Source organism: Astyanax mexicanus, chromosome 3 (assembly GCF_023375975.1).
Source record: "Astyanax mexicanus isolate ESR-SI-001 chromosome 3, AstMex3_surface, whole genome shotgun sequence".
Classification (NCBI taxonomy): Eukaryota; Metazoa; Chordata; class Actinopteri; order Characiformes; family Acestrorhamphidae; genus Astyanax; species Astyanax mexicanus.
In genome coordinates, this window is record NC_064410.1 from 50,883,827 (window position 1) to 50,907,146 (window position 23,320).

The following is a 23,320-nucleotide window of genomic DNA, read 5'->3' on the forward strand; positions in this document are numbered from 1 at the left end:
ATTTTGCATATTTACCACTATGACACCGACAGGAATTTTAAATTGTGTTTACTTTTTGTTACAATAGACTAGGGGTGGGCAATTAATTTAACCAAGGGGCCACTTTTGTAACCAAGGGACTATTTTGTAGGGCTGGGCCTACTGATTGATCTCTATTTTGCTCAATGTTCATTTTATCTCTTTTTAAAAATCCAGTAATTATATGGTTTTCATAACACATTACTAATAAGATCTTACACTTAGGCGATAAAAATGTAAAGGCATAGTAAAAAAAAGTATATTATATAATTATTTAATTATGAAAGTGAAACACTAAAAGTGTTTTAGTAAAAGAACAACAATAAATTCAAAATATTCTTGCTATATTTTCCGTTCAGTTTCTGAGGTGGATTTGTAAAGGGCTGGATATACGGATTGTTGAAAACAAGAAGAAAAAATAATTTTGGTTAATCATATGTATAGAAAAATATCAGTTATGGAAAACTAGAACAGACTAGAATGACAATAGATCAAACTTTTGAATCAAGTAATATTGTTTTTAATCAAAGTATGAGAGAACGGAAGAGAAGAGGGACTTAGGACAAAAAAACAAAGCCAAAAGATTGGACTTTGTGAATTTTAAAAATGTAAAATTGTTACTGTTATAATATTTTGTAGGTAATGTTGTTGTGTTTTTTGTAATTGTAAAAAAAATCTAAACTTTTTTTTTCTAAATAAATTCTTTAAAAAATAGAAACGCAAAGGGGCAGATAATCTAATGCCCAGGTCTGCATTGAGTTAGTAAAGGGGCTTTTATTTTGAAGACGCCGTTGAACTCGGCCGGAAGAGGTAGCTCAGTTTGAGGACAAGGGGGGCTTTTATTCTGTAGATAATGGAGGACAGGGTTTGTTGTTGCAGTTCATTGTTACTAAAATTATTATTTGCAGGGTTTAGACATTTTCTATTAATTTAGGAATAAAGTCTACAGACTGGGAGTGTTTTGTGTATTATTTAGCAGCGTTTAATTGCGCTGAGGAGCAAACAGCTAGCGTTAACTAGCTATATCTATCTTTAATACGTACTGTGCGGCGGTGAGACCTGAGAGCAGTAGGTTAACGTTAGCTAGGCGGGTACAGAGGGAAGATGCCGCTGGGAGTGAAGCCGAGCTGCGCGGTCTGCAAAACCAACTCCTCTTCTATGTGGAAAAAAGGAAACCAGGGAGAAATCCTGTGTAATAACTGCACTTCTAAAAGCAGTGTTGCTGGAGGACCCGGGCTCTCCGTCTCTTCCACCACTCAGCAGAATAATGGCGGAGGAAAACAGGTTTCATTACACTTCTGTTTTTATTGATTTCTATGTTTCTAACCTAGGTTAGCTAGCAGCAGTATTTCTCGCAAATGGCTACAGATTTCTAAAGTGCTTCTAAAAGCAGCCTGAGCCAATAAGCGTAAGTTACTTGTTCCAAAAATCTACACTGTCAATTGGCTCTTGCAAATGCATGTAAATCATTCGATTCAAAATAGTAAGAATATCATTTAAAAGTTACTTTACTTTAGTAATTCAGTTAAAAACTTATGTTATATAGATGTATTACTCACACAGTGTTCTACTTTAAGCAGTTATTTATTTCATTGTTGATGTTTATGGCTTACAACCAGTGAAAACTCAAAAATCAGTGTCTCTTTATGTATAATATTATATAAGACTTGGCAGTGTGCCAAGTCCTGCTGAAAAATGAAAACCGCCTCTCCATAAAAGTTGTCACCAGAGGGAAGCATGAAGTGCTGTAAGATTTTCTGTGAAAACACTGCACTGACTTTGGACTGGATATAACACCAGTGGACGAACAGTGCACCAACTCCAGCAGATGACACGGCTCTCCAAACCATCATTGATCAGCAGTAAATTTTGCATTTAATTTAGAAATTAAGGGACCAGAGTCTGGAGGAAGAGTGGAGAGATACAGTCCAAGCTGCTTGAGGTCTAGTGTAAAGTTTCTACAATCAAGCAAGACTTTCACGTAAGCCATAATCATCAACAATAAAAGAAACAAATGCTTAAAATGCTTTTTTTTTGAGATGCACTAGTATATTGTTATGGCCCCCAAAATAATATCACAATATTTCACTGTATTTTTGAGACAATATGACAAAATATTATAAATATGTAATATTTTTAAAAATACGTTTTAAGAATTTGTACTGCAGCAAAACATATGTTTTATTCAGTTTAAATATAAGAGTTTCAAACTGCACACAAACAATTAAAAGTAAAAAAATTGTATAGTGGAATGTAATTTTGTGCATCAACATTTTTATGTGGATACTCCCCTCTGTGTATCAACCATTTAAACTTCTCCATTTGCTCAGTCGATGTTTTTTCAAAAGATTTACCCGAGTAATGTGTGAAAAAATAGTACAGAATTACATTTATAGGTAAATAACATTTAAATCACTTTCTGAACATCTCAAATGCATATAATCAGAGAATTTGTACTTTATAACAGCACTAACATGTTGATTCTGTTTCCTTCTAGTCTAAGCAAGAGATCCACAGAAGATCAGCACGACTGAGAAGTACTAAGTACAAGGCACCTGCATCTGAGAAGAAAGTCTCAACTAAGGGAAAAGGAAGGCGGCACATTTTTAAACTAAAGAATGTAAGTTCTATCCATGAACTTCATATATTATGCTTAAGTAAAGCAGAGTGAGTAATATATTTTTTTTCCCTCCCTCAGCCTATCAAAGCTCCAGAGTCTGTATCCACAATTATTACGTCAGAGTCAATCTTCTACAAGGTTTGACTTTCTAATCGACTTTTAAATGGAATTTCAGAAGCGACAGTTTTTCCCCAATTCACTTTCTTCCCTTTTCTCCAGGGTGTTTATTATCAAATAGGAGATGTAATAAAGGTAACAGATGAAGAGGACGGTAAACCGTATTTTGCACAGATTCGTGGGTTTGTTCAGGACCAGTACTGTGAAAAGAGTGCCGCACTAACCTGGCTAATCCCCACTCAGTCTAGTCCAAGAGATCAGTTTGATCCAGGCTCTTACATTGTTGGTAAGTTAATGTTGTATTCTCATTTTAGCAATTGATTCTTTTTGTAGCATTTTAAACATGACTAAGCAAGTATTTACCTTCTCAGGTCCAGAAGAGGACTTACCAAGGAAAATGGAGTATCTTGAATTTGTCTGCCATGCTCCATCAGAATACTTTAAGTCAAGGAGTTGTCCTTTTCCAACAATACCCATTCGCCCAGAGAAAGGCTACATATGGACCCATATTGGACCTACACCTGCTGTTACAGTCAAGGAAACAGTTAGCTGCAGTTAACTGTTTTGTTCAGCCTTGTAACCTGAGACCAATATTCAAATACGGAATAGAAGAAAAGATTAATCAACGATTCGCAACCAGGCAAAATGATGGACATTTTTACGATCATCGTGAATTGAGTGTGAATTTCCACACCACTGCCAGAAACGAATGCTAACAACTCTACTCTGCTATACAACAAAGCAGATGTCCAGTTGCTTGGTACTGTAAAATGACAGTAGAGAGTGGAACCCTGTTGTCTCTGGGGACAGAAGACTTGATACTTAATTGAAGTATTAAACAGTTGGAACAGTATCTCTGTGCAGACTATCTTGATGAAAACAATAATTTGTAAATATTGTAATGGACATATGTTTGTTAACAAAAATAATAAAAAATATGAATAAAATATAATGTGTCTGAGATCAGTGAATGATCTGTTAATAGTAAGGTTATCATTTTTGTGGAAAAAAAGTATTGGGACACCTGTAACTTTATGTACTGTAAAAATTTGATTGCATTTATGCACAAGAGCATTGGTGAGGTCAGAAAGTTTGATGATCACTGCCCCACCTCATCCTCAATCCCCCCCCAAAAGTACTTCCTGGAGCACAATCATTCATGCTCCACAGCTTAAGATAAGAGGGGGGGGCTTATTATACCCCTTTAGCCCACACTTGGCACTAGGTGCCTGTAGGTTCAAGTTTATTTGTTCCTGTAAGAATACACAGTATTTACATCCATCACCCCCCCCCCCCCCCCTTAAATGTCTTAAGGACTCAAAATTAATTAAACAAAGTGTTTTTCCTCAGTTAGTGACAAGATATTGTATTAAGTTTTCTTGTCAGTTGTGTTGTCTGTTTTTGTACATCACCAAGTTTATTTGTTTCTTAGTAGAGCTCTTTTCTTGTTTGTTTCTTAAAGGTATCCATATTCAGGTTCCTCACGCAGTTTATTTTCCAGAGCCTCTGAACTTCATAGCTTTCTGAGTCAACCCAACCTAACGACAGGGTTCAACAGAGTTCAACACTGATCTCCAGCTGAGTTCTGAAGCAGCTGTGAACTATGAAAAACAAACTGGGAAGAGAGCTGCCTCACTTTACGTTGCTGAACTCGTTGCTTTACAGCTTTAGGAATTTTAAGCTAACCAGGCTTTTTAATATATATATTTTTTACAGTACTCTGTTCAAACATGGGTTATTTACTAAATGCTGTATAGAACCATGATAAATAATAAAAACATTTGAGTGATTAAATGGTTCTTTTTTTAATGATATTTAGTCAGTATTTATTTAAAATATTTTCTTAGACTCCTAAAACTAAAAAATGTTTGTTTTTTTACATACCTGTAAAATCAATTTAATTGTAATGTAATTTTCTTGGTGTTATGAGTTTACTTACATAACCTCCATCTCTCAATACTGTACTGTTCAAGTGAAGATCAAAGATTTCTAAATATGTTAAAGGGGTAAGGGTTTTGGGTTGCCGCATGCCTGTACAAGGAAATACCCCTTTCTCCCCAAAAAGAACCGTGCTTTGTTTTAACACCATAAAAAACATTTCCATTATTTTTTTTACCAGTCATCCCTTTCTGTTTAGTCTTTTTTAAGCATGTTGTTTAATCATGTTCTAACTAGTTCTAAGTGTAACAGGGGGAAATGCCCTGGTAAGTGTAAACAGACATGGGCAAATCCAGTAGTGCAGGTTTATTTTAGTTAGATCTTAATCACTTAACGTTTCTTTTCCATGCAGGTTTGGCTTTTATGTGTTAATTATCAGATCTGTTTCAGTTTCTCAAACACCATAAGAAAAAGCATCATCACTAACACTGTTATCATTAATTATTATTATTAGATTGGATTATTTATCTATTAGTTAATGTTGCTGAAGCTGCCTGGGGAGACGCTCTAATGAGCTCTAACGTGTTTCTGTTTCTCTGGTGGGAGGGGCAGAGCTCCGAGCGCGTTTAACCACCCGTATTCCGCTAAACCCCGCCCTCAGCACCAGCACTGGTCTGATTGTCGCCTGCCTGTGCTGTGATTGGCTAGCAGCTAAATTTTACCATCCCAAATTGTGTCAGGATTGTGTCTATACCTTTTATTAATTTTAGTGGAAAAATGGTAAAGACATCCCCATTAAAAGTCATATCATTCACACTCTTCGATCAATTGATTTCTTTATCAATTTTAAAACATTACAATTTTTTTTATATAAAATATACTTTTAATTTTTTATCTTTTAATATGTTGTGAAGATTGGAAAAAAATAATATTTTAAAATTGTTATTTTATCTCACTTTACTACTACGTTTTTTATTTAAAGTATTTTTTTATTATTTTTCCCTGTTGTGTCTTCTTGTGTGTTTTGTTTGTTTGTTTATTTGTGTCTGACTGCTTGTTTTCTAATTATTAGGCATTGCCTATTATTGTTATTGCTTTAATCTTTGTTGAGAGAAAAGTAATTAGGAAAATATATTTTCAATATTGCTATTAAGTTTCCTCTGGCTTTTTTTCTGTAAAGTTTATTTTTAGTTCTTAGATCTCATTTGAACTTTTTTATTATTTGACTGTTCCTGCCTTGTCCTTTTGTGGTTTTCTGCTATATTTGTGTTTTTCTTGTTTCATCTTTATTAGAAATAAAATAAGAATTTAAAACGAACTACTAGTCAGTCAATCCTGGTGCAGGGGGCGGGGCATGTCGGAAAACAGGCGGGGAAAAGTGAAGCGCACTCGGAGACTCGACTCGCGTTTCTTCCTCAAAGATAAAGCGAATCCAGACATTCCCACAGAGGATTCCTCCAAACTTCACCCAGACTGCAGTTTAACTGACCCTATGGATACACGCACCGGGAATATGGCCTGTTCAGCCTCTCTCTGCCAATCAAGGCAAAAAGGAGCTCTTAGTTTTCCATAAGAGGATAATTAAAGCGGGATAATTGGAATTTCAGAACACAGGCAGCATGGGAACTTTACAGTCGAGACATGGTAAACATGGTATTTGTTTTTTTTTCTACAGCTGTGTGGATAATAATCCCCTCAGAGCAGAACTCAGTTTAGTAATCATTAATGTAAGGATATACTTATATACTCGCTTTTCTCACACTGACCCTTTTACACTTGTTTTTAGCGTGTAAACGAAGAGAGAGTCCAGAGGGTGAGTATCGCTGAATCACAGACAGCTTCACTGACCGAGTTTCTGAGTTTGTGTTGGTAAATCTCGGTTCTAATGTGATTATTTCTGTTTTATTAAGGTGGCACCTTTGCAACAAGCCCTCTTACCTTCCACAGGGAGTCAGACACCGCCAGAGACAAGCAGGTAGGGACTGTCCCACTACCAGATTCACTATTTACTCTACCTGTTGACTAGTTTTCTGTATTATATATTGGACAATGCATATTTTACTTTATTAGAAAAAATACATATTCACATATGACATTTATACACAGCATCGAGTGCTTAGGATTTGTGATAGTACAGTTTATGTTTTATACCCCCCACACACACACAAACTTCTTTCTGACAGATTAAATACAATACTGCCAAAACGTGCTGTCTAGTTTTCTGCATTATGTTGCTGTACTGAATAATAAAGACATTAATTATTAATTTGAAATATGTTTTAGTATTAAATCATTGCCTTACATTACAGCACATACTTAGGATTTGGGCTTGTACAATTTGTGCTACATCTCTTACAGACTGAACATTACCAATGCCAAACTGCAGTATTTTACACACACACACTTTCTCCTGACAGATTATGAACATCAATAATGCCAAAATATTTTCCATATTAAATTACTGCAGGACTGCTCTGGTGTTCAGTGTTTGGGTACAGCCTGTATTTTAATGTTTATAGCAACCTCTCCCAGTGTTTTTATCCTATGGCGCAATTTGTGCTAAAGAGTATCATAACCCATTTATACACACACACACACACACACACACACGTGTCTGACAAACTGAACATTAATATAACATTAATGCCAAAACTCTTTTTTTTTTTTTTTAAACCTTACCCAATGCCTGTTTTTCTGCTCTATGTTAATGAAATTATATATATTTTTTTATTTAGCAACATTTTTTAATTTAGTCACTTCATGACTGTTCTTATGTTTAGTGTAGGGGCAAACCCTGTAGTTTAGTGTTTATAGCAACCTCTCCCAACATTTTTAACTATGGTACAATTTGTGCTAAGTAGTACTTGTACACACACATGCACACACACACACACACTCCCTTACATGCATATGCACATACATTTCCCAGACTCACAGATACACACAAAAAGGTATACTTTTGCAAATTGCAGTCTATGCAGTGCATTTAAAAAGTCACAGAGAAGATATATAGCTTATAAGCCTAAATTGGAATCAAATGTTCATTGTTCTGAGAGAACCTCCAGGTTTTAATGGTTCCAGTATTTCCAGTACTCCTCATATATAAGATATAACCTGCAATCTGTAACTCAAGTAAACTCTATATATCTAGTAAATCACAGTGCCTACTGCTCTTCTGCTCTCCTCCACTGACTGACTGGATGTTTACTTGTGTGGGAATGTGATACGTCTACAGCAAGGTCCAAAGTAGAAACCAGACAATTTTTTTTTGCATCTGTGTTTACCACCCTTATCACTGAACGTTCAGTATCCTGTTAAAAGATGACAGAATCTCTCACCTTTCAGGGTGGCGTGTAACACCTCAAGGCCACTCACTTGGGATTATTCTCAAAGGCTGTGGTTTCAGTGGTTGAACTCAGTTTTCTATTTATATATTTTGGTCCTCTTTTAGCTGCCTAAACCCATTGTCAGTTATGTTCTTTACTGTTGCAAGTTGTTTTATTTTAAGCACATTATTTAAATAGCACATTTTAGTTTTTTATGTGAATAAAAAGTCATTTTTAAAGATTTTACCCCATAAAAAGCAGCTTAGTTAGGTACTTGGTAAGCATTTGGTACATCCAGCATTTTTCAGCAAAGGAATCGTAGCTCATTAGACTGTGGGCTTTGGTTTTGGTGAACCACTAATCCACATTGAAATCATAAACCTCAGCAGTAGGGTTTGACCTATATAGTAATGAGTGCAAATATTACCACCTACATAACATTCACTTTTTAGCATAATGTGTCTTGTTCTTTAGGCTGTATCAAGATTTCATGAAGAGTGCACACATAAAAATGCTACAAAAAGGCTTAGATTTTAAGTACCCTCAGTTGTAATTTACCTTTTATTTAAAAAAAAATAAAAATATGCTTTTTGCATGATAGTGTCAGTATCTTTCTTTCTTCAAGCAAGTGTTCTAGAAAAAAAAAAGTTTGTAATTTTTAAATACTCAGTAAATTACAAACAGTTCACTTAACATTTCATGCCACCAATTGTTGCCCACGTCTGGTGACTGGGTGGTCTTGCAACATCTGTATTCAGATCAAGCTTGCGGGTCATTTCCTTAAATGCAAGAAGACATCATACATCTACAAGCCTTTTATGAAAGCGTTCTCTTTTTATTCCACTTTAACTGCAGCTCTTTAGAGCAGGAATGCTGTGTAAAGCTTAGAACATTTCCACTAATGAATCAGATACTTTTCAGCGCAGTTTCAGCTTCCCAGCCTAAATTCATTACGCTCAGGTCTTAACCATATGCAGACCAGCTAAGCTTTTTAATGGTATTTGGTAAAGGCTCTCTCTCTCTCTCTCTCTCTCTCTCCCTTTCTCTCTTTCTCTCTCAAAAGAGCCTGGAACCTTCATCACAATGTGAAATGCATATGGCTGGCAGCCAGAAGAGCAGGGTCTTTGAGCGCAGCCCCACCGCACATCTGGTACTGGTTTTGAAAACAGAGAGGGGCTGTCCTGGGAAAATGGGGGGAAGTGGTTGGGAGAGGAAGAAGGAGGTGTAGTTAGTGGGAGGAGTGGCATGACCAAGGGGTTGTGGGAGACTGCTTTGGAAATGGAGATGGGTAAACTGGGGGAGATGGGATGAGAGACCTGGGGTTAGTTAGGATTCCTCATTTCCACAGCTCATCTCATCCAGTGTCGGTTCAGACATTTTGATCTGGTCGGCCTCCATGAACCAGGGAAAAGGAGTAGAGCAGCTCAGAACTGTGTCTGACTACTAAACTCTAAAAATAACAGCTCAGAAAAGTTTTTAATCTATAGAACTTTCACATAATGGACAGATACTGATACTACACCAGTTAAACAGTTTTCCTAGAAAGTTTTGAAGCGCCATTTTACAGTGCAGTATGCTACTTAGCATTGCATTGCAATACCTGTATTAGATTATATAGATTATATATATAGAGAGAGGACAATCTGAGAAGCCAGGCATTGAGTGCACTGTGCATTGTTTTTGTGTACAAAGTACAATATGAGCCTAAATATGGCATTTAATAGTTTGCCTGTTTTCCATTGCACTCCATTACATTACACTTAAAGCAGCATTGTGCTAGAATATGTCTTTCTTGTTTGTGGGCTCCCCCCTGATAGTATGATTAAGTAATTTAATTTGAATGGACACCTCACCCCAAATATGTATTATGTCTGTTACCTTGGTATCCAGGCATTGAAAACCTCACTCACTGCTTTCGCCGTTTTTCCTTTCTCCTCATTTAACAACAATTTGGACTAAAGCAGAAGTTGAATAAATTCTTATCCGCATTTGCCTCCTATCAGATAGGTATTGAATTTTAATACCATGTATGAATGTGATACAAGAGGTTAAATAACATTCAAGTTATAGAAATGTTACATAGTGCAATAGCAGCATTCTGGTACTGACAGATCAGCAATGACAAAGACACCATTCTCATTATACCAGTCAGTGGAGCTTTGGTATGATTCTAAAGCATGTTATTTTCAGGCAGATATGTTACATTATGTTATTTTAACATGGGGTATCACTTTACTTTTTCTTATTTGTAATACTGAATTTCTTAAAAAAACACAATTGTAGTTCTTTAAGGTGATCTTTTAAACCCTCTAAGATAATATGTGTATAGAGTTGAACTTAAATTGCTTGAATTTAGTCCATTAAAAGCCTAGTCAAAGCAAACAACACACAGGCTAATTTTAGCACATCAAATTCATAAGCCTTTAAACAACTACAATAGTAAGACTTTAAGACAGCTCTCCAGCATTCCAACAGAGCAATACGTGACCTCTGACCAGCCTCTGAAGTTTTTCCACTATTTATTTATTTTTTTAGTATTTTATTCTCAAAGCCTTCTTACTACAGAGTCAATTCACATTGTCACATTAAATTAAGGCTCAGAACTGAGTTTATTACAGTGATTTTCAAATCACATATTATTGCTTTCAGCAAAGTGACGGCTGAGACTCTGGCACGAATGACCCAAACCTTCAAATTTCTCATTTCTTCCCCCTTATTTTCTCTGCATACAGTGTATATATATTCTCAGATATGGTAGTCTGGTGATCTTCGTGTCTTCTGGGGATGGGATGAGCAGGGATGGTTGGTGTGAGATCTGGCTCTAATTATAACACTGCCCTTTTGTGTCAGCATCCTGCAGCTTGGGATCATAAAGCCTGGGACACTTAAAAGGGCCAGGCCACCGGGCTCAAAGCGCCCAGTGTTTGCTTGGAGAGGCTGGAAGAATCCCCTCTTTCACCCTTTTTCCGCTCCCAGACTCACTTCAAAGGCCACGGGGGGAGGGGAGCGTGTGCCGTGGTCACTCATCCATGACTCTGTCTGCTTGTGAGAGAGCCTGGAGGTGACCGTAGCATGTTTACTCAAACGCTTTAAAAATAAGCAACAGGCTTGAAGTGCCGCTGCTGAGTGGAGCACATGCTCACCGTAAAGTCACAGGGGTAGACCCAGTAGACCCAAAAGGATTGATTCCTAATGTCAGATGCCAGTATAGACAACACCAGTGGAATGTGTTAAGAATTTGGTGCAGTTGCTTGTGTATTGAATATATTATTACTGATTAAGCATGGGCTTGTGGCAATATTTTATATTTTTAGTATAAATATATCTATATTTATTATAATATAATCTTCTGAGTAGAAAGCATGATAACTATTTTTTTTAAACAATATATTGTCCCAGAATTTTTTTTTTGAGAAACAAGATTGCCTCAAGATGTTGCCATTTTAAGGTAGTATAGTGTTCTGTATAGTATATATCATAATATATACTAATATATACTGTAAGCATAATAATGAAATTCCACTCTTACAAAGGACATTTATTCTGTTATTTTTCTTCACCTGCTGCAGTACATTCAGTGTATAAAGTGCTAAGTATGTGACAGTATTGCAGAATTTGCCACCATTGCAATAAATCATTGTATATTGTGAAAGTGTCTTCTAATATTATGATATTTTACCATATTGCACACCCCTTTCACTGAAGTCCTGCTATTACCATTCCACAGAACAGTGTGTGGCCAGTGAGCTCTTAAAAAAAACTTAAAAACTTAACCAATATATATATATATATATTAAAAAAAGGTGTTCACCACCAGCTGTAGATGTTTTACCAGATAAACAGTCTGTGGAGAATGTTATGGAATGTGTTGAGGCTGTTTCTTGGTGGAATTAAAAAAAGAAAAGTTGAGATTTATTGGTTTATGGAAAAACTTAATACAACCACAGATCAAAGATAAAAGATTAGTGTCAAAGTCCATATTTTCAACAGGCCTGCAGTGCTCTGAAGCCACCCATCAACACTTCTATAAAGTAATCTGACTCATACTGAAGTGCCGACACTCACTAAACTGCAATAACAAAGACTCCATTCAGCAGCAAACCTGTTTGCTTTGACAGACTGGGAGAATGCTGGCATAAAACACAACGGCATGCTTATGCTTAATATGCGCTGAACTATAAAGAGTCTTGAATGCTTGAGAGTCACTTAAATGTTGTTTGCATTTGGATGCCATCTAATCGTGTCGTTCTGATTAAATGATTTTTGGCTGAGGGAATAAGGGAGAAGGATTAATATTGTGGACCTTAAGGCGGTTTGTGTTTATCTCTGCTGCTTGCCTGAACATGGTGAGTGGCGCGAGGTTGAGTTTGTGGAGGTTTAGTGCGTAAGAGCATAAAAGATAAAAATCAGTCGATTGCAATCTCAGCGTAAGTGCAACTGCAGCAGCAGCCGGGTCCTGACCGTACCCTAACCTGCCAACCTGCCCGGGTCTGTGATGATGCAATGACATGGCGGGTCTTTTTTTCCTCTTCATCTTCTCTCTTCTCATGTAATAAGGCTCCGGTCCAGGTGTCTGGTGACAGGAAGTTAGGAGGAACAAAGCAGGCCACTGTTCCCAGGACTGTGAGTGTGTTCAGAAAGCATTGTGGGTGGGTGGTGGAGGGGAAGCAGGGCTGGGTGGGGGGCAGCCTACCCCGCGACACCCGGCTAAGGGCAGGAAAAGGCCCCCCCTCGCACTGGTAACACGAGCCCACATGAAAGGCCCTGGAGCAGGCAGAGCGTGGCAGAGGCTTGGCTGTGATGATGGGAGAAATCACTGGCAGAAAGACCAGTCACTCATCACACTCATCTGCTCTACCACTTTGTTCTCCTGCACTCTGTCAGCCTTCAGATGCTCATCAAACTGATGCTGCGATTATTATTTTACTTTCTTATTCATTTTTATGTGTATTGGTGAAAAAAAATACCCTACCCTACCTTTATGTCTCTTTAACTTCTGTTTATTTGTTAATATATATATACATACTTGCATTTCAGGCGTGCGACACATAAAAAAAAAAAAGTTGTAATATTGCCATTCCTTTTCAAATCAATTCTTTGTTATTTTGTTTAATTTTTCCTCCAAATAGTTTTAAGGCTTGCGACAGTACGTGATAGTTATTGTCATCTACATTTATTGTTTTTTCAGGCCAGTCCAGTGCCAGTAGTCTCTTAATCTACTGCTATGCCTTTGTAACGTGTGCAGTCTGTGTTTTTTTGTATTGTCGTTTTGAAAGTGCAAGGATGTCCATGAAAATGATGTTGTCTTAAAGGCAGAATATGTTGCTGTTGCTGTTGCTGTTAGATCTCAATTTCAGAAGTGCGCTGACACCCCCATGACACATCCTAACTTTTGGGATGTGTTGCTGAAAACAGTCTGGATGGTCCTTTTCATCCTTTGTCTGCAGCACATAGTGTCCATTTCTTCCAAAAAAGATCTGGAATACTGATTTGTCTGACCACAATACACGTTTTCACTATGTGATGGTCCATCCTAGATGCCATAGAGCAGTCGATGTGACAGGCCTGAAGGTGGATGTACAGTATATTAACAGAAAAATGCACAAATGATCTGTTTTAAATGTAAGATGCATCGTGTTCCTTTGCATTATCCACACAGTGCCAACTTCTGATTTGGGTTTGTATTAATTATATCCACAGCAGCATTCTTTCTTTTCTGGACATGGCAAGTAAAATAAATTTAGCAGGGTTATGTGGGTTTAGTGTGTAAACCTGAGACTCTAAAGGAGAAAAATACATGAACGGATATGTGTTATGAACACATGCCCTCCTGCCTTTCTATAACCTGCCTCAGCAGGCGAGAACCAGAGAGAGGCCTCTGCCTGTTTGTTTGGTGTCGTATGATTTAAAGCGAAGGCAACGTTGATGCAGATCAGATGTCTGACAGATGTTCTCATAGGTAGATGGTATTTGGCCTTTTTAGGAGAAGTTACTTCTAGTGCAGTTGTGTGGAACATATGCCATGCAGGTTTGGGCTTAAATGAGAGCGCTGTGGGTGTTAGGATTTACTGTGCTGTATGTGTCTTAATGAGTGCGGTTTTATGGTGCAGGGTGATGTAAAGACTGGCAGGACTGGTGCTGTGTTTACTTCATATTCTCCCTCTGTGGGAGTTCTGCTCTTGCTATCCTCTTAAAGAGCATCTGGAAATACCAGTACTTTCACTTTGTAAGATGTGTATGCACTTTAGTTCTGAAATGTAGTTTATTTTGGGGTAGGGGTGCTTTTACTTCCAGCCGTAGTTGGCATATGGCTGGTACGCCCACTGGCAGTCAGAAGACTGAGATTCACTTGTGGAACTTAGATGGTTTTCCTATGTTGGGCCTACATCTTATTACCACTGTAGGCCAAACAAAACAATACCTAAATCTAGCTTTTAATTTGTTGATCAGGTCAGGCTAATTAAAGAGTTAATACAGCACTGCTGTAACTCTTACCATATCACACAGTTCTAATAAAAAAGATCCAGCTCAAGGCAAGATAATTTGCTGGTATATGGCTTCAGATGGTCTAAGCTGGTAATCAGTGGTAAAGATGGTTAAAACATGATATCAAAAACATGATTGACTAGTTCAATTGTGACCAGCACAGAGTATGTTTGCAGGTTTTGCGGTTTGGTCTTTCTGGTCTTATAAGCTTAGATATTATGGTCGACCAGCTTGATAATAATGGTCGACACTCTTGATTAGGTTGACTGCGCTGGTAGACCAGCTACTGTAAATTACCAAACCAAAAGAAAAACATAATTTATGCTGGCCAAGTGCTGAGCTTGTCACCAGTATCAAAGTTATCTGGCTATTATGTTTAACTAAATAGCAAGAAAATACAGTCCACACCTCAAGGTGTTCTCCAGAAAGAAAAAAAACATAATTACTGTGCCACTTATGTAGGATGCATGATGCATTCAAAATGCAGTGATGAATACAATGATGAGATGCTTAACACTATTTTCTTTTTTTTTTTGAAGTACAATATCAGTGAAACGTTCAGGATTTAGTATGTCTGTATTGTTTATTATTCAACTAAAAGTTTTAGACAGGTGAAGTAAATAAATTTAAATTGACTAAGTCATTCCAGTGGCACCCAGGCAAGGGTGGACATATTGGGCACCACAACAGTCAGTTGTTAAAAGCAGAAAAAGCAATAAGCAAGTGTAAGAGACTTCAACATTGGTCAAATTGTGATGGCTAGATGACTGGGTAAGAACATCTCCACAACATCAACAGCTTTTGTGATATGTTTTTGGCAGTGTTGAGTACCTGCCAAAAGTTCCCCAAGGAAGAACAACCAGTGAACTGGCAACAGGGTAATGGGCACCAAGGGCTCTTTGATATAATGCATGAAGGTCCCACCTCACAACTTTACAGTATATTTGTGTCAGTTATCAAAGAATATGTCTTGTTTATGGGGTTCATGCCTTGACGAGTCAAAGCTCTTTTGGTCCACTTAGAATTAGGCAGGTGTTTATAATGTTGTGTCTGATCGATGTATATCAGCAGCCAACAGGAGGTGCTGTTTCTGAGATAATCATTCTAATCAAACCTGGAGAGCAGCATGCAAGGCCTTATTTTTCCAGACAGATGGAACAGATCATTGTAAAACTGCACTGAATTGTTTTAAGGGAATTTGAATAATACTACACACTGGTTCAGTTTTACTGCTTATCAAAGGAAATCTCTAATATTAAAATGTGCTGGTACATGCACTGATTGCTTTGAACTACATAAACCTCAGAAATAATTAAAGGAACAATCATTAATAAATCCGAGCGAGTGTGTGAAGAAATGGCTACAGGACAATTTCCAAACACTGGATAAAGTTTTATGTCCCACCCGCTCCTCCCTAGTGGTACACATACCACCCTTTGAGCAACCCTGGTGTAGGAATTTCCAGTTCTGTCAGGAAGCAGACAGAACCCGATACGTCTTCTCTAAACGCTGCTTATGGAGTTTGTCATGACTGCTTTCGAGCCTTTTATTAGGCTACGCACCTTTAAACGAATCAGCCAGCCCAGTAACACTTGATGCAGCCCTTGTTGATGACCTGTTCATGAATGGACTGGTCAGATGCTGTCAGACGTACCTAGACCACACACTGGGCGTTGCGTAACTCTTGCTTTAAGGGTCTTCTTTCAGCCCCAAGATGACCGAAGGGAATTTGAATGGCCTTCTGCGCTGGTTAACGGCACATGGAGCGAATTATGACAGAGATTAGCAAAGATGGCGAGCTGTTTTGCACTGTAGGCCGCTCCACTTCCTCCCACTAAAATCAACAGTGCAAAACGTCTGGAAACAATTGTGCTGGAGACCACAGGAGTGCAAAGAATGAAGTAAACTCCCCCCCTTCTTTGTGGCAGATACATTAGGGGCTGATTGTAAGCTAAGAGAGACAGAATGCTGCAGGCTTTTATCCAAACAAAGCTTGGCACACACTTAGTTTTATACCATTGTGTTCTGGTCTTGTTTGATCATTTTAAATCAGACAAGATGCTGTGTGTGAGAAGACTGTGTGGAAATGTTGGTATGTATATTTTCTGTTGGATGTGTGCACTGAAAATCTGCATTTCAGACACAATTCTGGTTTGCACAGCTTCTTTTGGAGTAGACATGAAGTTGGAGCGCACTTGAAAGTGTTGGCTGGAGCTGGAAGTCTATGACCTATACACTGACACACTATGGCTGCGCAGATGTGCAGCCGGGACTGCTAAACTCTCATCCACACACGTCTGCCAGACAGACTGACTGCGCCAAGACAGTTGTTTTCTCTGGATATGTCAAAGCTTTAAAGCTGTACTCATCTCTCTCCCCCCTTCTCTCCCTCTCCCCTCCTCTCTTCTGTAATCTTTCCCTACTCCAGAATGTGTGTGGTGCTGAGTTAAAGGATGAGAAATTCCTGGACCCTGACTGCCCTCTGGAGGGTAAGCTGAGAAGTACAGAGGCCCTGAGGAGCTTCGGCAGAGGATCTTTCCTGTTTCAAGGGTTGGGGAATCTGGGTTGTGAGCTTCTGGGGGTTTTAATACACATGCACATCTTTGCCTTGCAGTAATCCTGCCACCAGAGAGACCAGCTGAACACCAAAGTCACAAACTCACATCAGAGAGCGGAGATGCCCACCGGAGGACTGCAAAAAAAAATGTAAGCTAGAAGTATCTTGCAGTTTCTGTGCTGCTTTCTGCCGAATTAACCCATTAGGCTCTGCATTTGAGCCCAGAGTTTACTTTAATAGCTACAATATTGTCAAAATCAGTGGCAGATTTGGGCTGTTTGAATGACACCTACTACACAAAACTGACCCCATCAGCATGCAAAAATATATGAGGCCCAACATATGATGAAATAGTGTTCCTAAGGTTGATTACATTATTAGGCTAACCTCAGTATTTACAACTACAAACAAGGGGGGATGGAATAGATTTAAAAAAAAAAGTAATAATGGAAATGGTTTTACAGTTAAACATTGTTACTGTTAACAAAAAAGTACTCTGCCTTTTATAATCAAATACATATGGGATGACACTTGTAGAGCACTACACTCTCTTAACCCCTTCATGGCATAAAATATACAGCTCTGGAAAAAAAATAAGATACTACTTCAGTTTCTGAATCAGTTTTTTTTGCTATTTATAGGGATATGTTTGAGTAAAATGAACATTGTAGTTTTATTCTATAAACTACAGACAACATTTCTCCTGAATTCCAAATAAAAATATTGTCATTTAGAGTCTTTATTTGCAGAAAATGAGAAATGGATGAAAAAAATAAAATAAAAACGATGCAGAGCTTTTAGACCTCAAACAATGCAAAGAAAACAAGTTCATATTTATAAAGTTTTAGGAGTTCAGAAATCAATATTTGGTGGAATAACCCTGGTTTCACAGTTGTCATGCAGCTTGGCATGTTCTACTCCACCAGTATTACACACTGCTTTTGGATAACTTTATGCCACTCCTGGTGCAAAAATCCATTCAAATTCATCCATCTTCCTCTTGATTATATTCCAGAGGTTTTCAATTTGGTAAAAAAAATAAGAAACTCATAATTTTTAAGTGTAAAAATATTTCACACATATTTTGTAACTTGGAAGTCCCTGCTAATATACCAAACATAAACAACACAATGTGTTTCTTTATCTATTCTACCACATGTGTATATTTTTCTTTATAACTTAGTTGTATGTCTTTTTGTATAGGAAAGAGGCATTTTTAGGGTATTAAGGTATTGTATGGATAGGTGTAAAATCCAAACATGTAGTTTGTTGCCTGAGGGAAACATCATGCCATAGAGTGTTAACCAAATGGGATTCCATCTGAAGATGTTCACTCAATCATATAAGAAACCTTTACAGCACTGAATCTCATTAAATACACTGGTGTTACTTTTCCTTTAGATAAGCACCTAACTGAGCACTTCATTATGTTCTCTCACCTGTAGGAGAACCCTATACAGCACTGCAGCCCTTTTTTCTCTAGTAGAAGGGCTCACTTTGAAACACTCTCTAGTATGGTTGGTACAATAGAGTGCACCCTAGTGGGTCACTTTTTTTTCACAAGAAGGGCAGCCAATACAGCACTTTGACTCTTGTTTGCTACACTAGAGGGCACTGTGGCAATGCTTTTCAGTGAAGGGGCACCATGGAGCAGTTTCTCCCAGTGCCACAAAATTAGCATCAGTTTTGGAGGCCCCTTAATAGAACCCTGGACCCTGAGGGACTCAACAATACATGCTAAACCATTACATATTTGCTTAAGGATTAAGAGCTGAATAATAAACTTTTGGAATAAGCAGTCACTTATAACCAGAGTAAAAAATCTTAACTGTTTTGTTTTGTTGGTAACAGGAGCTGGAATGCAACATGCCTGCGACAGAGGAAAATCGCCAAGAGTGGGTTTTTACATTATACGACTTCGACAACAGCGGCAGAGTGACCAAGGAGGTAAAAGATTTAACAACAGGCTGTCTGAATAAATTCCAAATTGCTCCAAAAAAGATGATCATTGTTTTACTCTCTATGTATCTGTGTGTGTTTTTGACACAGGATATGTCCAGTCTGATGCATACCATCTATGAGGTGGTGGAGGCTTCAGTCAAACAGTCTGCATTGAGCAACAGCAAAACACTGCGGGTCAAACTGACAGTCACACCTTCATCTAGTGGCAGCAGAAAAGGTGAGCCTTAGTGTTTCTTAGTGTCACTCCTAGTGTCTCTTTCACTGTGTCTAAAGAAGCTTTTCCATGACATGTTACCAAAATGACTCAACTATATTCTAAACGACTGCTTGGCTTTTTCAATAAACAAGTTTGGTACCTGGTACTTGGGAATGGGTACTTGTTTATTAGCTGTTCCTTGTGGTTCCAAGTGAGCAGAGCAGGGATTAACACATGACATGTATACCTTGCAGAGCTCTGACTAGCCAGAGAGAATCATCACTCTACACATCCCAGTGCAGATATCCAGTATAAATTAGCCATTTGTAAAAAAAAAAAAAAAACCTACAGTAGCAGGAAGTGGTGATTGGTGGGAAGTGGTAGTGGAAAATGAAGCCGGTATCTAAAAGTGAATAGAATTGAGAAATGTCAGTTCCATGAAGTGGAAAACATGTGAAAATAGCTGTGAGATTTAAACATACAAAATCAAATTAAAATGTGACAAAAAATAACAATACAACAGTTTGTGTAACACAAATAACAATACAACAATTTGTATAGCACAAATATCAATACAACAATATGTGTAGCACAAATAATACAAGAATATATGTAGCACAAAAAAAAACAATTTGTTGAATACAATGTGTAAACTATGAAAAATTACCAATACAAACTGCTGGAGGGAAAATCAGGATTTAATTACTACAGATCTAAACTTTTTGACTTTTGATAACACATTTACAATGCTTTAAAAAGCCTATTTTACCAATACAACCAATACAAACTGCTGGAGGGAAAATCAGGATTTAATTACTACAGATCTAAACTTTTTGACTTTTGATAACACATTTACAATGCTTTAAAAAGCCTATTTTATTTATTTTTTAGACAGATTTTTCCCTTTTAAAACTGCGTGATACTCCATTAATTTACACATTGTTGTGGAATGCTCTGTAATTTTAAATGCATTTTTTAATATTTAAGTTAGATGTATTCCAAGTATAATTTTGTGATGTGTACTAAACTATTTGCCTAAAACTGTAGCTGTAGTGTTAGAAAAGTGGGTCTGGGATTACTGGTTCATTCCCCTCTACAGGCAGAGAATGAACAGACACCACCCTCAATATTCACGTCTGAGGTGCTTAACCTCTAATTGGGTGCTGTGGTGGATGCAGACGGCACTGGGTGTGTGTACTTGCTGTCACTAGTCACTAGTGCGAGTCTAATGCAGAGGGTAAACTCCATTGTATTGCTGTGGGGTGGCTGTAAATCCATCTTAATCTCATCTCTGTCAATGATCTTCCATACTTCCATAAAATCTAGTGTGGAGGTTAAACGTAATCTCAAGGATTGATTATTACTTATATAAAATATAGTGTTGTTATTCAGTAAAAGACAGCAACTTTGTGATCTTCCTGTTTGAAATATAATGATTATTATGGTTATCCCATGATTTAATCAAATGCTTTACGTAGTGAATTTCCTCATTTAGAATGCTGGAAAACACTTAAATTGTATATATATATATATATATATATATATATATATATATATATATATATATATATATATATATATATATATATATTTTTTTTTTTTTTTTTTTAATTAATATCACCAAAATATGTTTTAATAATTTTTACTACACTGTAGCACTGGATTACTTTTGTGAATAAAAAATTGCTTTGTTTTTCTTAGTCTGCTAAATTCTTCTGTTTCTAAAAAGTACTGAATAAATAAAATACATAAATATAAATCAGTGACCTGGCCAACCTTTAAACCCCTTTCAGATCGAGATGTTGGGCTTTCTCTGAACAAGCGGGAGCAGCTGGAGGAGACCCATCCCTCACACATCAGGTCAGTACATCTCAAAAACATGATCTGCATGAGTGTGGTCTTAAATTGTTCAGTTCTTAAAATCTGTTAAATCTGTTAGAAATGATCCATTCATTTAGTATGTGAATGGTAACAAAGTACATTAGTGTATAAATGATAAATAGTCTTTATATTTTTTTAACATCTGATAGGATACAGAGTCCAGATCCTGCGGTCAGTTCAGAGAAGAAGCTTTACCCTGTGGATGAGAACACTGAGCGCAGAAACCACTATTTAGACCTGGCTGGGATTGAAAACTACACGTCCAGATTTGAAGCAGGTACCAGAATTCTTTACAGCATCATCTAACCTATGGCAGGTTGAGCAGGAACAGACATTTACAATGGTGTTTGTTATATACAGACCAAACTCTGAAAAACAAATAATTTTTTAATTATTTAATTTAATTAACGTTAATATTAGGTTTAGTTAAACACTTCCAAATTTTAAATAAAAATACCTTAATTTAGAGCATTTATTTGCAGAAAATGAGAAATGGTTGAAATAAGACAAAGATGCAGAGCTTTCAGACCTCAAATAATGTTCATATTCATAATCATATTCAAGTTTTAAGAGCTCAGAAATCAATATTTGGTGGATTTACCCTGTTTTTTGGCATGTTCTCCTCCACCAGTCTTGCACACTGCTTTTGGATAACTTTATGTCACTCCTGGTTTAAAGAATCAGCTTGGTTTGATGGCTTGTGATCCTCCATCTTCCTCTTGATTATGTTCCAAGTTTTCAAATTAGAAAATCAAAGAAACTCATCATTTTTAAGTGGTCTCTCATTTTTTTCCAGAGCTGTATATTCACCGCAAATCAGTTTAGCCTCACTTATTCACACTTAATGTATAAGAAATGTTTCAGCCCAAAATGCTTTTTAATGAGATTTAAAACTAAAATGATTTTATTATTAAGGATTAGGCAAGGGTGGAAAATAATTTAAAACTTTTAATTTAGTTCGGAAATTAAGTTTTGTGCATGTATTGAAACTACTGTAACTAAGAAAGAAAGAAAGAAAATATGGAGTAGCATTTTTGGGAGCCGCCTGACTCTTCCATTCATCTCCATCCATCTCTATCTGATTTCAGATAACACTGTTCAGTCTCCAGCGGAGGAGCAGAATCAGGATGGCCTGACCCATGTGGCTCGTTCTACTTACCATCGGCGTCCACAACCCGACATCAGCAGCCCAGGGAAGTCCAGCGGTCGTGGAATCTCCTGTCTCAAGTCCCTGCGGAGCCGCAGTAAGTCCATGGGGGCAAGTGGAGGCACTGGCAAACCAAGCAGGCTCCATGGGCATCATCCCGTCAGCTGGTGCAGCCCCCCTCAGCCCCAGCAGCAGCAGCCTCCGCCTCAGCACCAGTACAGCCACAGTAAGCGAGCCCGTTCCAGGCCAAGAGAAGCTCTGTCACCATCTATAGCCCACCCCAACCCGGACTGGGACTTGCAGCCTGGAACAGGAGCTTCTCCTGCAGGGTTTGTGCCTGTAGCTCAGAGGCACGAGCACCACCACCTCCATGAACACCACCACCATCATCACCACCACCACTACTACTCCTCCTGACTGCATTCTCTTCTAGAAAGAGAAATATGAAAATAGGAGCATTTTTAAGGGCTGATCTGCACAGACATTTGAGACACTTTCTACAAAACGCCTCACAAGATCAGCCTCTCCTAGAAAAACAGACAAAAGACAGTATTCTCCCCATGTGAAGGAATGATAAAGTTTGTGAACTTTCTTAATCTATGCAACCATTGGTGCTAACAGAAAACAACTCTATTTTACTTTCTTCTCTGTGTTCAGATAATCAATAGATGCTGACAAATCCCTTAAAAAGGAGATATAGTGCCCCCATGTGATTGTAAATTGAGTTGTCCAAAATGTAATATAGAGAATGTGAGGTTTTATATCATTGGTCACCATTCCTACTCTTGGAGATCTACTCTTCTGCAGAATTCAGCTTCAAAATAAAAATGTCTCTGCGTAATCCAGCTAATCAATGTCTTTATAAGTGCCTAATTGAATGAGAGGGTTAGGGCAGGCTAGGTTAGGAGGTGAAAGTTGCAGGAAGGTAGATCTTCAGGAGGATTGATGACCATGAAAACTATTCAGTATGATACCACTGACGTTTAAGTCAACGATGCCCTACAGACTGATCATGTTTTCCTCAGGATTTCTATACAAATAACCACTCATTTTATACAATATATATTATGTCTCATGTATGTTAAAAATGCACTTGTGCATTAAAAGGAGTATATCACATTATTTATAACAG

General features: G+C 37.6%; 3 protein-coding genes across 3 annotated transcripts in view; 2 read left to right on the top strand and 1 right to left on the bottom strand.

Annotated features, from left to right (window-relative positions):
• The window catches only part of rad21b (RAD21 cohesin complex component b), a 634,821-nt gene that overhangs the window by 575,787 nt on the left and 35,714 nt on the right, over positions 1-23,320 (bottom strand). The window lies entirely within an intron of this gene.
• gatad1 (GATA zinc finger domain containing 1) lies at positions 845-5,951 on the top strand. The gene is made up of 5 exons (XM_007245723.4): positions 845-1,302; positions 2,516-2,638; positions 2,717-2,776; positions 2,858-3,041; positions 3,127-5,951. The coding sequence occupies exons 1-5, from the start codon at positions 1,123-1,125 to the stop codon at positions 3,312-3,314; spliced, it is 735 nt and encodes a 244-aa protein (XP_007245785.3). The 5' UTR covers positions 845-1,122; the 3' UTR covers positions 3,315-5,951.
• LOC103021940 (protein naked cuticle homolog 2) lies at positions 6,033-23,317 on the top strand. Its single transcript, XM_007245726.4, has 10 exons — positions 6,033-6,277; positions 6,420-6,446; positions 6,544-6,608; positions 16,874-16,934; positions 17,060-17,151; positions 18,854-18,949; positions 19,052-19,181; positions 20,954-21,020; positions 21,191-21,318; positions 22,130-23,317. The coding sequence occupies exons 1-10, from the start codon at positions 6,253-6,255 to the stop codon at positions 22,603-22,605; spliced, it is 1,167 nt and encodes a 388-aa protein (XP_007245788.3). The 5' UTR covers positions 6,033-6,252; the 3' UTR covers positions 22,606-23,317.

What these genes read in the sequence shown, in the direction of transcription:
- gatad1 (XM_007245723.4), top strand. Translation starts at nt 1,123, where the DNA reads ATGCCGCTGGGAGTGAAGCCGAGCTGCGCGGTCTGCAAAACCAACTCC. An exon ending in ATAATGGCGGAGGAAAACAG is followed by an intron (nt 1,303 to 2,515) that starts GTTTCATTACAC and finishes GTTTCCTTCTAG; the next exon opens with TCTAAGCAAGAGATCCACAG. An exon ending in CAGAGTCAATCTTCTACAAG is followed by an intron (nt 2,777 to 2,857) that starts GTTTGACTTTCT and finishes CCTTTTCTCCAG; the next exon opens with GGTGTTTATTATCAAATAGG.
- LOC103021940 (XM_007245726.4), top strand. Translation starts at nt 6,253, where the DNA reads ATGGGAACTTTACAGTCGAGACATG. An exon ending in GCGGCAGAGTGACCAAGGAG is followed by an intron (nt 18,950 to 19,051) that starts GTAAAAGATTTA and finishes TTTTTGACACAG; the next exon opens with GATATGTCCAGTCTGATGCA. An exon ending in ACCCATCCCTCACACATCAG is followed by an intron (nt 21,021 to 21,190) that starts GTCAGTACATCT and finishes AACATCTGATAG; the next exon opens with GATACAGAGTCCAGATCCTG.